This window comes from Thalassophryne amazonica, chromosome 10, assembly GCF_902500255.1.
Source record: "Thalassophryne amazonica chromosome 10, fThaAma1.1, whole genome shotgun sequence".
NCBI lineage: Eukaryota > Metazoa > Chordata > Actinopteri > Batrachoidiformes > Batrachoididae > Thalassophryne > Thalassophryne amazonica.
In genome coordinates, this window is record NC_047112.1 from 2945120 (window position 1) to 2958906 (window position 13787).

The following is a 13787-nucleotide window of genomic DNA, read 5'->3' on the forward strand; positions in this document are numbered from 1 at the left end:
TAACAACACAGTGCAGAGTAGCTACCTAAACTCTGTAAGTGAGATAGAGTATCTCGTCAATAGTTTTACATCCTCATTGAAGACAACTTTGGATGCTGTAGCTCCTCTGAAAAAGAGAGCTTTAAATCAGAAGTGCCTGACTCCGTGGTATAACTCACAAACTCGTAGCTTAAAGCAGATAACCCGTAAGTTGGAGAGGAAATGGCGTCTCACTAATTTAGAAGATCTTCACTTAGCCTGGAAAAAGAGTCTGTTGCTCTATAAAAAAGCCCTCCGTAAAGCTAGGACATCTTTCTACTCATCACTAATTGAAGAAAATAAGAACAACCCCAGGTTTCTTTTCAGCACTGTAGCCAGGCTGACAAAGAGTCAGAGCTCTATTGAGCTGAGTATTCCATTAACTTTAACTAGTAATGACTTCATGACTTTCTTTGCTAACAAAATTTTAACTATTAGAGAAAAAATTACTCATAACCATCCCAAAGATGTATCGTTATCTTTGGCTGCTTTCAGTGATGCTGGTATTTGGTTAGACTCTTTCTCTCCGATTGTTCTGAGTTATTTTCATTAGTTACTTCATCCAAACCATCAACATGTTTATTAGACCCCATTCCTACCAGGCTGCTCAAGGAAGCCCTACCATTATTTAATGCTTCGATCTTAAATATGATCAATCTATCTTTGTTAGTTGGCTATGTACCACAGGCTTTTAAGGTGGCAGTAATTAAACCATTACTTAAAAAGGCATCACTTGACCCAGCTATCTTAGCTAATTATAGGCCAATCTCCAACCTTCCTTTTCTCTCAAAAATTCTTGAAAGGGTAGTTGTAAAACAGCTAACTGATCATCTGCAGAGGAATGGTCTATTTGAAGAGTTTCAGTCAGGTTTTAGAATTAATCATAGTACAGAAACAGCATTAGTGAAGGTTACAAATGATCTTCTTATGGCCTCGGACAGTGGACTCATCTCTGTGCTTGTTCTGTTAGACCTCAGTGCTGCTTTTGATACTGTTGACCATAAAATTTTATTACAGAGATTAGAGCATGCCATAGGTATTAAAGGCACTGCGCTGCAGTGGTTTGAATCATATTTGTCTAATAGATTACAATTTGTTCATGTAAATGGGGAATCTTCTTCACAGACTAAAGTTAATTATGGAGTTCCACAAGGTTCTGTGCTAGGACCAATTTTATTCACTTTATACATGCTTCCCTTAGGCAGTATTATTAGACGGTATTGTTTAAATTTTCATTGTTACGCAGATGATACCCAGCTTTATCTATCCATGAAGCCAGAGGACACACACCAATTAGGTAAACTGCAGGATTGTCTTACAGACATAAAGACATGGATGACCTCTAATTTCCTGCTTTTAAACTCAGATAAAACTGAAGTTATTGTACTTGGCCCCACAAATCTTAGAAACATGATGTCTAATCAGATCCTTACTCTGGATGGCATTACCCTGACCTCTAGTAATACTGTGAGAAATCTTGGAGTCATTTTTGATCAGGATATGTCATTCAAAGCGCATATTAATCAAATATGTAGGACTGCTTTTTTGCATTTACGCAATATCTCTAAAATCAGAAAGGTCTTGTCTCAGAGTGATGCTGAAATCTAATTCATGCATTTATTTCCTCTAGGCTGGACTATTGTAATTCATTATTATCAGGTTGTCCTAAAAGTTCCCTGAAAAGCCTTCAGTTAATGACTCCTGTCATGTTAATTTGTTATGGATGTGGTTGTGTTTTTATCTGTATTGTTTGTTTTCTCTTTTCTTGTAAGGCACCTAGCATGAGTCCAAGACAAATTTCCCTGAGGGGACAATAAAGTGTATCGTATCGTATCGTAATTCAAAATGCTGCAGCTAGAGTACTGACAGGGACTAGAAGGAGAGAGCATATCTCACCCATATTGGCCTCTCTTCATTGGCTTCCTGTTAACTCTAGAATAGAATTTAAAATTCTTCTTCTTACTTATAAGGTTTTGAATAATCAGGTCCCTTCTTATCTTAGGGACCTCGTAGTACCATATCACCCCAATAGAGCGCTTCGCTCTCAGACTGCAGGCTTACTTGTAGTTCCTAGGGTTTGTAAGAGTAGAATGGGAGGCAGAGCCTTCAGCTTTCAGGCTCCTCTCCTGTGGAACCAGCTCCCAATTCAGATCAGGGAGACAGACACCCTCTCTACTTTTAAGATTAGGCTTAAAACGTTCCTTTTTGCTAAAGCTAATAGTCAGGGCTGGATCAGGTGACCCTGAACCATCCCTTAGTTATGCTGCTATAGACGTAGACTGCTGGGGGGTTCCCATGATGCACTGAGTGTTTCTTTCTCTTTTTGCTCTGTATGCACCACTCTGCATTTAATCATTAGTGATCGATCTCTGCTCCCCTCCACAGCATGTCTTTTTCCTGGTTCTCTCCCTCAGCCCCAACCAGTCCCAGCAGAAGACTGCCCCTCCCTGAGCCTGGTTCTGCTGGAGGTTTCTTCCTGTTAAAAGGGAGTTTTTCCTTCCCACTGTTGCCAAGTGCTTGCTCATAGGGGGTCGTTTTGACCGTTGGGGTTTTACATAATTATTGTATGGCCTTGCCTTACAATATAAAGCACCTTGGGGCAACTGTTTGTTGTGATTTGGCGCTATATAAAAAAAAAATTGATTGATTGATTGATTAATGTAACGGCGTTACGTAATTAGGATACAAAAAAAAGGTAACTGTATTCCGCAACAGTTACAGAAAAAAAAGACGTATTCAGATTACAGGTATATTTAGTAAAAATGGGAATTACTTCGTAGGATTACAATTTTAATGCATTTTATGATATTATCCAGGGTTCTAGCTAGCGCAGACTTGCGTTACGGCCCGTTGCGCTATAATTTTGGACCGTTACGCTTATTTTCAATACGGCGTCTGTAATCAACCGTTTCTGCGGCGCGACTCCAGTTTGAAGCGTGAATCGAAGCAATACTTCAATTCAATGGCTCGTGGCTCTTTGATTCGCTGCTCTTCAGAAGCAGTAAGTCCGCTTCTTCACCCCTCTGAAAGCCATTAAAATATCACGAGTCACTTTTGTGTGGATTAAAGTCACTAACTGGGTCTCTGGTCTTTTTGCAGTCGAGAAACGAGAATCATCCTCCGTTTTGTCACAGCTTCAAACGCTGCGCGGCTCTGAATTAATAACGCTCGGAATTAATAACTTCAAAACACATCGCTGCTTTAAATAAAATGACACCTCTTACAAACGTTGCAATACAGACAATAAACTACAATCGACTAAAATGTTTTTTCCTCCAAAAATGACACGTCTTGCATTCTTTATAAACCTGACCTGCAGCACATATGTATGGAAAGACATTCATGCCAATAATAATGTCTGAAAGGAAATGCTTTTGACAAAAACTAACAGATATTATTTCTGTTTATGTCCAGAGATCAAGGATCCACCATGTAGAGTTTATTATGTCCAGAGTTTAAGGATAAAATGTTGTTCAATTTCAATTTAATCAGCTTATAAAGCGCCAAATTACAACAAAAGCCATCTCAAGGTGCCTCACACAGAACAGTTCAGCATAAAAAATTAAAATAAATAAAAATAAAATACCTAATTAAAAACAGAAGTAAAAGAATAAAACATAACAAAATAAAAACTACTCATAAGAAAGAGAATAAAAATAGGTTTTATGTCTTGACTTAAAAATGTCTATGGACACAAACTTCTCCAGCCTTCTGGACATGATGAAGGGACGTGGGCTGTCGTACCTGGCTTTTCCCCTTTGGGTACCCCAAGAATGGACAATTTTTACCTTGATTTTTCAAAAGTTTCTCCCTTTCCGCACTCCCCCCCGTCGCTTCGCTCCCTCAACATTACCACTACGCTAAAATTTTATCCTAGCTAGAACCCTGATATCTGTATATAATATATTTTTTTTCTTTGAAATGAAAACGTGGACAGCATGACGTCTCCTAACCGGGCAAAATATTCTGGATGTTAATGCATTTTCAATGGAGATCCGCGACTGAACACACTCAGAAAAATGCTCGCAAAATACGTGTTAAAATGCCATTTTGACCTGGATATCGAGCCAGTAAAATTAAATGACATTATGTCAGGAAAGTATTAAACTTACTCTGACACACACACATTCCCAAATATTAGTGTTAAGTTACACGGATATGTGCTGTTAAGCTGCTGAGCTGAGACGTCCTGCTGCTGTTCAACGCGGCCCCTAAAACCATTACAATACATTTATATATATATATTATATTTTTACACAATTATCCTTTAGTGACCGAGTTTCATTCATGAAGTCAGTGGTGTGTGTACACATCTCTATGTGTGGGTGTGACTGTGAGCGGCACAGCGCGGGTCATTATAATCTCATTATTTTAAGGTGCAAATTAAAAAAACAGTTTTAATCACTAACAAGTATTTTATCTAGACATTGGTCTAGCAGTGGAAAATATCAACTAGACATAAGTGAAGAGTTAATGGTCCGTGTCATCGGGCGACACAGGTACGTCAGGAGACATACAGCTGTTTATCATCCAAATATCACAGACAAAGTGACAAGAAGAACCAAAACCACTTACTTATGGAAGGAAATATTGTCTCCCTTGTTCCTCCGTTTGTGACTTTGCCAACATGTGCAGCTTTCCGACATATTCCACCTGTTTCTTGAACTTCTAATTAAAATGGTGACCACGCCTCCTTACTGACAGGATTTACTTCATGGTTTTCATTATGCTTTTGTTTTGAAAGTTCAATAAGTGGACTGATATGTTAAACATGGTGTGAATTTACTGAACAAGTAGCAGAATTTTTTTTTGTTTTGTATATTGTTCTGCCACTTTTAATTACAAATTCATCCGCACACGCCTGAGTTTTCATTATCCTTCATTTGTTTGGCATTTTTTGTTGAAAATTTAGCAGGTGAACACTGGTTGTGTTTAAAACAATATTGTGGTGCTCTTAATTCATAATGTGAAGTAAAACAGAGCACATGCCATGGAAAAGAAACAGTTTGATTTTTGCTTAATAAACTGTACTATGTGGTCAAGACTATTTATATTTAGTTTCTTTTGTCTGTATTAACATATTTGATATTGGAGTAATCCAGAAGTAATTGAAAGTAATCAGATGACATTACTTTAATATTATGGTACTTGGATTACGTTACTGATTACATTTTTCAACAGGTAACTAGTAACTGTATCGGAACACATTTTTAAAGGAACCCTCCCAACCCTGCTGTTCAGTTATCTGATTGTTATCGAAGTAAATTTTTTGGTTATCTGTGCCCACCACTGGAACTGAATATGTATAAATTAAATGAGCTAAGAAATGTAGCTCAGAAATAGATGAGCTAAAGTTAAGTGTCCTATATGTGGAATATGGACTGCCATAAATCGGCATTGTCTGGTTGCTACGGCAACTCCTGCCGCCAGCCATGTCAATCTGTATGTGCTTATGTTCTGGTTCGGCTCCATTGTCTGATCTGCACTTGATACATCTGCTCGTGTTCTTTAATTAAAGATGTTTTTCTTAAAGCTAAAAGTAGCATGTGAACATTGCATACTTTTATATGGTGTCAGAAGGTGGTGAAGGCCATATGGCTATGAGAAAATGGTGCAACCTTACTGGAAAAAATGAATTTGAAATGAATTTAGAGGAGCCCATTACCGTGGATCAGGGATTAGTGTGGCGTGTCTGATGAGCTCGTTTCCGTGGATCAGGGATTAGTGTGGCGGGTCTGATGAGTCAGTTTCCGTGGATCAGGGGTTAGTGTGGCGTGTCTGATGAGCTCGTTTCCGTGGATCAGGGATTAGTGTGGCGGGTCTGATGAGCTTGTTTCCGTGGATCAGGGATTAGTGTGGCGGGTCTGATGAGCTCGTTTCCGTGGATCAGGGATTAGTGTGGCGGGTCTGATGAGCTCGTTTCCGTGGATCAGGGATTAGTGTGGCAGTTCTGATCAGTCAGTTTCCGTGGATCTGGGATTAGTGTGGCGCCTCTGATGAGTCAGTTTCCATAGATCTGGGATTAGTGTGGCGTGTCTGAGTCAGTTTCTGTGGATCAAGGATTAGTGTGGCGTGTCTGAGTCAGTTTCTGTGGATCAAGGATTAGTGTGGCGGGTCTGATGAGTCAGTTTCCGTGGATCTGGGATTAGTGTGGCGTGTCCGAGTCAGTTTCCGTGGATCTGGGATTAGTGTGGCACCTCTGAGTCAGTTTCCGTGGATCTGGGATTAGTGTGGCACCTCTGAGTCAGTTTCCGTGGATCTGGGATTAGTGTGGCACCTCTGATGAGTCCGTTTCTGTGGATCTGGATTCCAGACCCCGTTTGATTTGAACAGAACATTTGCTGCAGGTTGACAGCACGTTGGACCTGAGCAGTGATCTACGTGTGCACGTGTGCGTGTTTTAGCCCTCTGCCAACACAATCTGTGACTCCGCCCTGCATCTGACAAACGGCCCTCAGCGTCAACACAGACGCCGGGTGGAACATCTGGACGCGGTGTCGGCCATATTGGCCCTGAGCCGGCTGTCTGCGGCCCCTATTCTGGCCACCGCCGTGGCAGCGCTGATGTTTTCTTCGAATACTGTCCATTTATCATCTGCTGTCACAACAACATGTGCACACACACACACACACACACACACACACACACACACACACACACACACACACACACACACACACACACAGTGCTCACAGGCACTGTGCACGCTGGTGTGTGAGCTGTTAAGATCATTTGCATCGCGGGTCCCGCCGGTTTGACAAACACACCAAACTCCCGTCACCACGCTGATGCTGCGTCAGCCAGGTTTTGGGTTTAATTCCTCAGTAACTGTGTGCAGCCACAGAAGGCGACGCGTTTACTGAAGGAAGAGGTTCAAACGGTTGATCTTCAGTTTAACTTTGGTTTATTTATGTTGGTGACTCTCGACGGTGCGTCAGCAGCTGGAGAAGGTTATGGTCACGCCCACTTTACAGATCATGGTCACTTTGGAGAGGTGGGGACAGACTGGTTGTCTGCCTGAGTGGTTGCCATCCAGGATCAGATGTGGTTCTGTGGTGGTAGAGGAGGACTTTCAAAAAACAAAAAACAAAAAAACTGTCGAAACAGAATAATACAAAAATCTCCAGAGTAAATCAAAATGTTGAGATTAAAAAACAGAAATTTGCAGATCTCATCTCTGAATTATGATTTGTTAAAAGTTTTAGCACAACTGAGAAAGTTGTAATTTCAGTTTCATTCTCATAAACTGAACAAAAATATAAACGCAACACTTTTGGTTTTTATCCCATTTTTTATGAGCTGAACTCAAAGATCTAAAACATTTTTCTACATACAGGAAATATTTGAAAGCTTCTTGTGTTTTTTGTCATTTGCACCCTGTTAAGAATAAAATTTCACACTGGCCCTTTAAATTTTTATTTATTTTTATTTTTCAATTTTTTGCCAGCTGTTTTCAGTGTTCATCAGAGGTCATCAGAGGTCATCTGAGCCTGTGATGGTGTGCGGCGGGGTGATGGCGGTTTTAATTTTCGTTTTAGGGCCATAAACTCAGCAGGTCGAGGTGGACGTCGAGCTGATGACCTTGGGGTCAGCGCTGCAGCACAAAACGCTTCACCTCCGTCAGCACTGATGAGAGGGCTCCCTGCCCCCCATTTCCCCCTTTGTTGCCCAGTTTCTGTCTGGCGGCCAAACGTGGTGCTGATGCTGTTTTTCGGCACCAAGCTGACAGAACGATCCTCCGCTCACAATATGTCAGCGGATAATTCACCGTTTATTCTCCCGGAGTGTGAAAAACGTCCCGCTTCAGCCAAAAACTCATCTCACGGAAAACATTGACTTTTAGCTGATGTTATATAATATGAATTTCATTTTAAGTCATTACTTCTAACTTGTATGAACAAAATTCTAAATTCATTAACGATTTCAGCGCTCGTCTTCCTGCCTGGAAAAGATCTATTCCCACTATTGGGAAAAGAAATGGAAAACCTGACCCCTGAAGTGAGTGTGGCGCCACGTTTCACCTGCAGCAGGCAGATGGTTAGTTTGGAGAGGTGTGGGTGGAGCCGCTGTCTGCCAATCGCACACCAGTATCTAAGGTGTTTCCGTGGCGCGGCAGCAGCGGTGTCGCGACCTGACCTGATGTGACCTCCATCAGCTGTTGGTAGGTCGTGTGTTTGATCTGTGGGTGAAGTCCAGCGGCGTTGAGCGTGGTACCTGAAGGAGTCGGCGTCGGCGCCGTGACTGTTGTCGTGGGTGTAACACACGCGGTGCGCGGCCACGTCCAGCTGGCTGAAGCTGAGCAGCGGCAGACCCGGTTGGTGGATGGCGTGGACCAGCCCGTATCTGGGCGGGAGCGACATGGTGTAGAGCAGCTCCTCCGGACGTCCCGCTGAGTCCGATGCCAGCAGGATGTCTGTGTTCAGGACGACCCGCTGCCCCTCCATCAGCCTCACTGCCTTGCTCTGCAGCACTACGTCACCTAGGAGCAGCCGGACAAGAAAAATCAAGTGTCCATGGAGACATTAGTGCCATCATGACCTCGTAAATCTCTCTGTGTGAACATCAGCCAACATGTTTCCGCTATGATGTCATAAAGTGAGAATGTTAACAAACAGATCACTTAAACAGGAAATCAAACGGCATCAACGTGAACTCCTCCTGGACCTGAAGACCGACATGTTTGAGACGCGGTCTCAAAACAAAGCGTCCAGAGCGACTCAGCCTGTGCAGGAGGAGGAGGAGGGAGGAGGAGCACCCAGAGGAGGCCTGACAGCTGCTGCACCTCCTCTTGGTTAATTATTCACTGCGGTCACGCTGACGAGTGTTTCTCACCTTCAGTCTCTCAGGATCAGAGGACCTGCAGCCAGAAGGTCCGAGGCCTCGCCGTGCCGTGTGCACCCAACTGGCAAAGCTGGCACGGTGAGCCGGAGGGCACCGCCGCTCAATTATACATGAACCGCCAGCGGGACAGCGGAGGCTTGAGGCAGTGTGTGTGTGTGTGTGTGTGTGTGTGTTTTAAGTAATTATTTTGCTCTTGCTTGCCTCTACTGGTGGTTGGCTCTCACTGCGGTATTGTATCACTTCCTGTTCCGGAGCACAGCGGTGTTTTTCTGTATCTGTTAGCTGTTTAATCTGCGCAGTTAGATTGATCTAGTGAACTAGATAACGATTTGTTTCACAGTGTAATCTTCACGTGCCTTAACTAAAGCACTCCCTCTGCTGAATCACCTCTAAATTATTTATACATTATTCACTTTGTGTGTTTTTAGGAATCCGCTAGCTTAGCGCAGCTACTAGCTCTTAGCCGGTTTAGCATGGCGGCTTCTCCTGTCTCTCCCGCACTTTTCTGCTCTGGGTGTGAAATGTTTAGTTATTCCTTGGCCTCCTTTAGCAGTAATGGTACTTGTAATAAGTGTAGCTTATTCATAGCTTTGGAGGCCAGGCTGGGCGAATTGGAGACTCGGCTCCGCACCGTGGAAAATTCTACAGCTAGCCAGGCCCCTGTAGTCGGTGCAGACCAAGGTAGCTTAGCCGCCGTTAGTTTCCCTCTGACAGATCCCGAGCAGCCGGGAAAGCAGGCCGACTGGGTGACTGTGAGGAGGAAGCGTAGTTCTAAACAGAAGCCCCGTGTACACCGCCAACCCGTTCACATTTCTAACCGTTTTTCCCCACTCGGCGACACACCCGCCGAGGAACAAACTCTGGTTATTGGCGACTCTGTTTTGAGAAATGTGAAGTTAGCGACACCAGCAACCATAGTCAATTGTCTTCCGGGGCCAGAGCAGGCGACATTGAAGGAAATTTGAAACTGCTGGCTAAGGCTAAGCGTAAATTTGGTAAGATTGTAATTCACGTCGGCAGTAATGACACCCGGTTACGCCAATTGGAGGTCACTAAAATTAACATTGAATCGGTGTGTAACTTTGCAAAAACAATGTCGGACTCTGTAGTTTTCTCTGGGCCCCTCCCCAATCGGACCGGGAGTGACATGTTTAGCCGCATGTTCTCCTTGAATTGCTGGCTGTCTGAGTGGTGTCCAAAAAATGAGGTGGGCTTCATAGATAATTGGCAAAGCTTCTGGGGAAAACCTGGTCTTGTTAGGAGAGACGGCATCCATCCCACTTTGGATGGAGCAGCTCTCATTTCTAGAAATCTGGCCAATTTTCTTAAATCCTCCAAACCGTGACTATCCAGAGTTGGGACCAGGAAGCAGAGTTGTAGTCTTACACACCTCTCTGCAGCTTCTCTCCCCCTGCCATCCCCTCATTACCCCATCCCCGTAGAGACGGTGCCTGCTCCCAGACCACCAATAATCAATCAATCAATCAATTTTATTTATATAGCGCCAAATCACAACAAACAGTTGCCCCAAGGCGCTTTATATTGTAAGGCAAAGGCCATACAATAATTATGTAAAACCCCAACGGTCAAAACGACTCCCTGTGAGCAAGCACTTGGCTACAGTGGGAAGGAAAAACTCCCTTTTAACAGGAAGAAACCTCCAGCAGAACCAGGCTCAGGGAGGGGCAGTCTTCTGCTGGGACTGGTTGGGGCTGAGGGAGAGAACCAGGAAAAAGACATGCTGTGGAGGGGAGCAGAGATCGATCACTAATGATTAAATGCAGAGTGGTGCATACAGAGCAAAAAGAGAAAGAAACAGTGCATCATGGGAACCCCCCAGCAGTCTACATCTATAGCAGCATAACTAAGGGATGGTTCAGGGTCACCTGATCCAGCCCTAACTATAAGCTTTAGCAAAAAGGAAAGTTTTAAGCCTAATCTTAAAAGTAGAGAGGGTGTCTGTCTCCCTGATCTGAATTGGGAGCTGGTTCCACAGGAGAGGAGCCTGAAAGCTGAAGGCTCTGCCTCCCATTCTACTCTTACAAACCCTAGGAACTACAAGTAAGCCTGCAGTCTGAGAGCGAAGCGCTCTATTGGGGTGATATGGTACTACGAGGTCCTTAAGATAAGATGGGACCTGATTATTCAAAACCTTATAAGTAAGAAGAAGAATTTTAAATTCTATTCTAGAATTAACAGGAAGCCAATGAAGAGAGGCCAATATGGGTGAGATATGCTCTCTCCTTCAATAACCAGCAAAAATCTATTTAAGCATAAAAATTCAAAAAGAAAAAATAACATAGCACCTTCAACTGCACCACAGACTAAAACAGTTAAATGTGGTCTATTAAACATTAGGTCTCTCTCTTCTAAGTCTCTGTTAGTAAATGATATAATAATTGATCAACATATTGATTTATTCTGCCTTACAGAAACCTGGTTACAGCAGGATGAATATGTTAGTTTAAATGAGTCAACACCCCCGAGTCACACTAACTGTCAGAATGCTCGTAGCACGGGCCGGGGCGGAGGATTAGCAGCAATCTTCCACTCCAGCTTATTAATTAATCAAAAACCCAGACAGAGCTTTAATTCATTTGAAAGCTTGTCTCTTAGTCTTGTCCATCCAAATTGGAAGTCCCAAAAACCAGTTTTATTTGTTATTATCTATCGTCCACCTGGTCGTTACTGTGAGTTTCTCTGTGAATTTTCAGACCTTTTGTCTGACTTAGTGCTTAGCTCAGATAAGATAATTATAGTGGGCGATTTTAACATCCACACAGATGCTGAGAATGACAGCCTCAACACTGCATTTAATCTATTATTAGACTCAATTGGCTTTGCTCAAAATGTAAATGAGTCCACCCACCACTTTAATCATATCTTAGATCTTGTTCTGACTTATGGTATGGAAATTGAAGACTTAACAGTATTCCCTGAAAACTCCCTTCTGTCTGATCATTTCTTAATAACATTTACATTTACTCTGATGGACTACCCAGCAGTGGGGAATAAGTTTCATTACACTAGAAGTCTTTCAGAAAGCGCTGTAACTAGGTTTAAGGATATGATTCCTTCTTTATGTTCTCTAATGCCATATACCAACACAGTGCAGAGTAGCTACCTAAACTCTGTAAGTGAGATAGAGTATCTCGTCAATAGTTTTACATCCTCATTGAAGACAACTTTGGATGCTGTAGCTCCTCTGAAAAAGAGAGCTTTAAATCAGAAGTGCCTGACTCCGTGGTATAACTCACAAACTCGTAGCTTAAAGCAGATAACCCGTAAGTTGGAGAGGAAATGGCGTCTCACTAATTTAGAAGATCTTCACTTAGCCTGGAAAAAGAGTCTGTTGCTCTATAAAAAAAGCCCTCCGTAAAGCTAGGACATCTTTTTACTCATCACTAATTGAAGAAAATAAGAACAACCCCAGGTTTCTTTTCAGCACTGTAGCCAGGCTGACAAAGAGTCAGAGCTCTATTGAGCTGAGTATTCCATTAATTTTAATTAGTAATGACTTCATGACTTTCTTTGCTAACAAAATTTTAACTATTAGAGAAAAAATTACTCATAACCATCCCAAAGACGTATCATCTTTGGCTGCTTTCAGTGATGCCGGTATTTGGTTAGACTCTTTCTCTCAGATTGTTCTGTCTGAGTTATTTTCATTAGTTACTTCATCTAAACCATCAACATGTTTATTAGACCCCATTCCTACCAGGCTGCTCAAGGAAGCCCTACCATTATTTAATGCTTCGATCTTAAATATGATCAATCTATCTTGTTAGTTGGCTATGTACCACAGGCTTTTAAGGTGGCAGTAATTAAACCATTACTTAAAAAGCCATCACTTGACCCAGCTATCTTAGCTAATTATAGGCCAATCTCCAACCTTCCTTTTCTCTCAAAAATTCTTGAAAGGGTAGTTGTAAAACAGCTAACTGATCATCTGCAGAGGAATGGTCTATTTGAAGAGTTTCAGTCAGGTTTTAGAATTCATCATAGTACAGAAAACAGCATTAGTGAAGGTTACAAATGATCTTCTTATGGCCTCGGACAGTGGACTCATCTCTGTGCTTGTTCTGTTAGACCTCAGTGCTGCTTTTGATACTGTTGACCATAAAATTTTATTACAGAGATTAGAGCATGCCATAGGTATTAAAGGCACTGCGCTGCGGTGGTTTGAATCATATTTATCTAATAGATTACAATTTGTTCATGTAAATGGGGAGTCTTCTTCACGGACTAAGGTTAATTATGGAGTTCCACAAGGTTCTGTGCTAGGACCAATTTTATTCACTTTATACATGCTTCCCTTAGGCAGTATTATTAGACGGCATTGCTTAAATTTTCATTGTTACGCAGATGATACCCAGCTTTATCTATCCATGAAGCCAGAGGACACACACCAATTAGCTAAACTGCAGGATTGTCTTACAGACATAAGGACATGGATGACCTCTAATTTCCTGCTTTTAAACTCAGATAAAACTGAAGTTATTGTACTTGGCCCCACAAATCTTAGAAACATGGTGTCTAACCAGATCCTTACTCTGGATGGCATTACCTGACCTCTAGTAATACTGTGAGAAATCTTGGAGTCATTTTTGATCAGGATATGTCATTCAAAGCGCATATTAAACAAATATGTAAGACTGCTTTTTTGCATTTACGCAATATCTCTAAAATTAGAAAGGTCTTGTCTCAGAGTGATGCTGAAAAACTAATTCATGCATTTATTTCCTCTAGGCTGGACTATTGTAATTCATTATTATCAGGTTGTCCTAAAAGTTCCCTGAAAAGCCTTCAGTTAATTCAAAATGCTGCAGCTAGAGTACTGACAGGGACTAGAAGGAGAGAGCATATCTCACCCATATTGGCCTCTCTTCATTGGCTTCCTGTTAATTCTAGAATAGAATTTAAAATTC

General features: G+C 42.1%; 1 protein-coding gene across 1 annotated transcript in view; it reads right to left on the bottom strand.

Moving 5' to 3' along the window:
• Positions 1-13787, bottom strand: part of frem1b (Fras1 related extracellular matrix 1b) — a 199592-nt gene that overhangs the window by 32561 nt on the left and 153244 nt on the right. The window contains exon 24 of the mRNA XM_034179310.1: positions 8233-8497. Coding sequence (XP_034035201.1) covers positions 8233-8497 — 265 coding nt within the window. The remainder of the gene's footprint in view (positions 1-8232; positions 8498-13787) is intronic.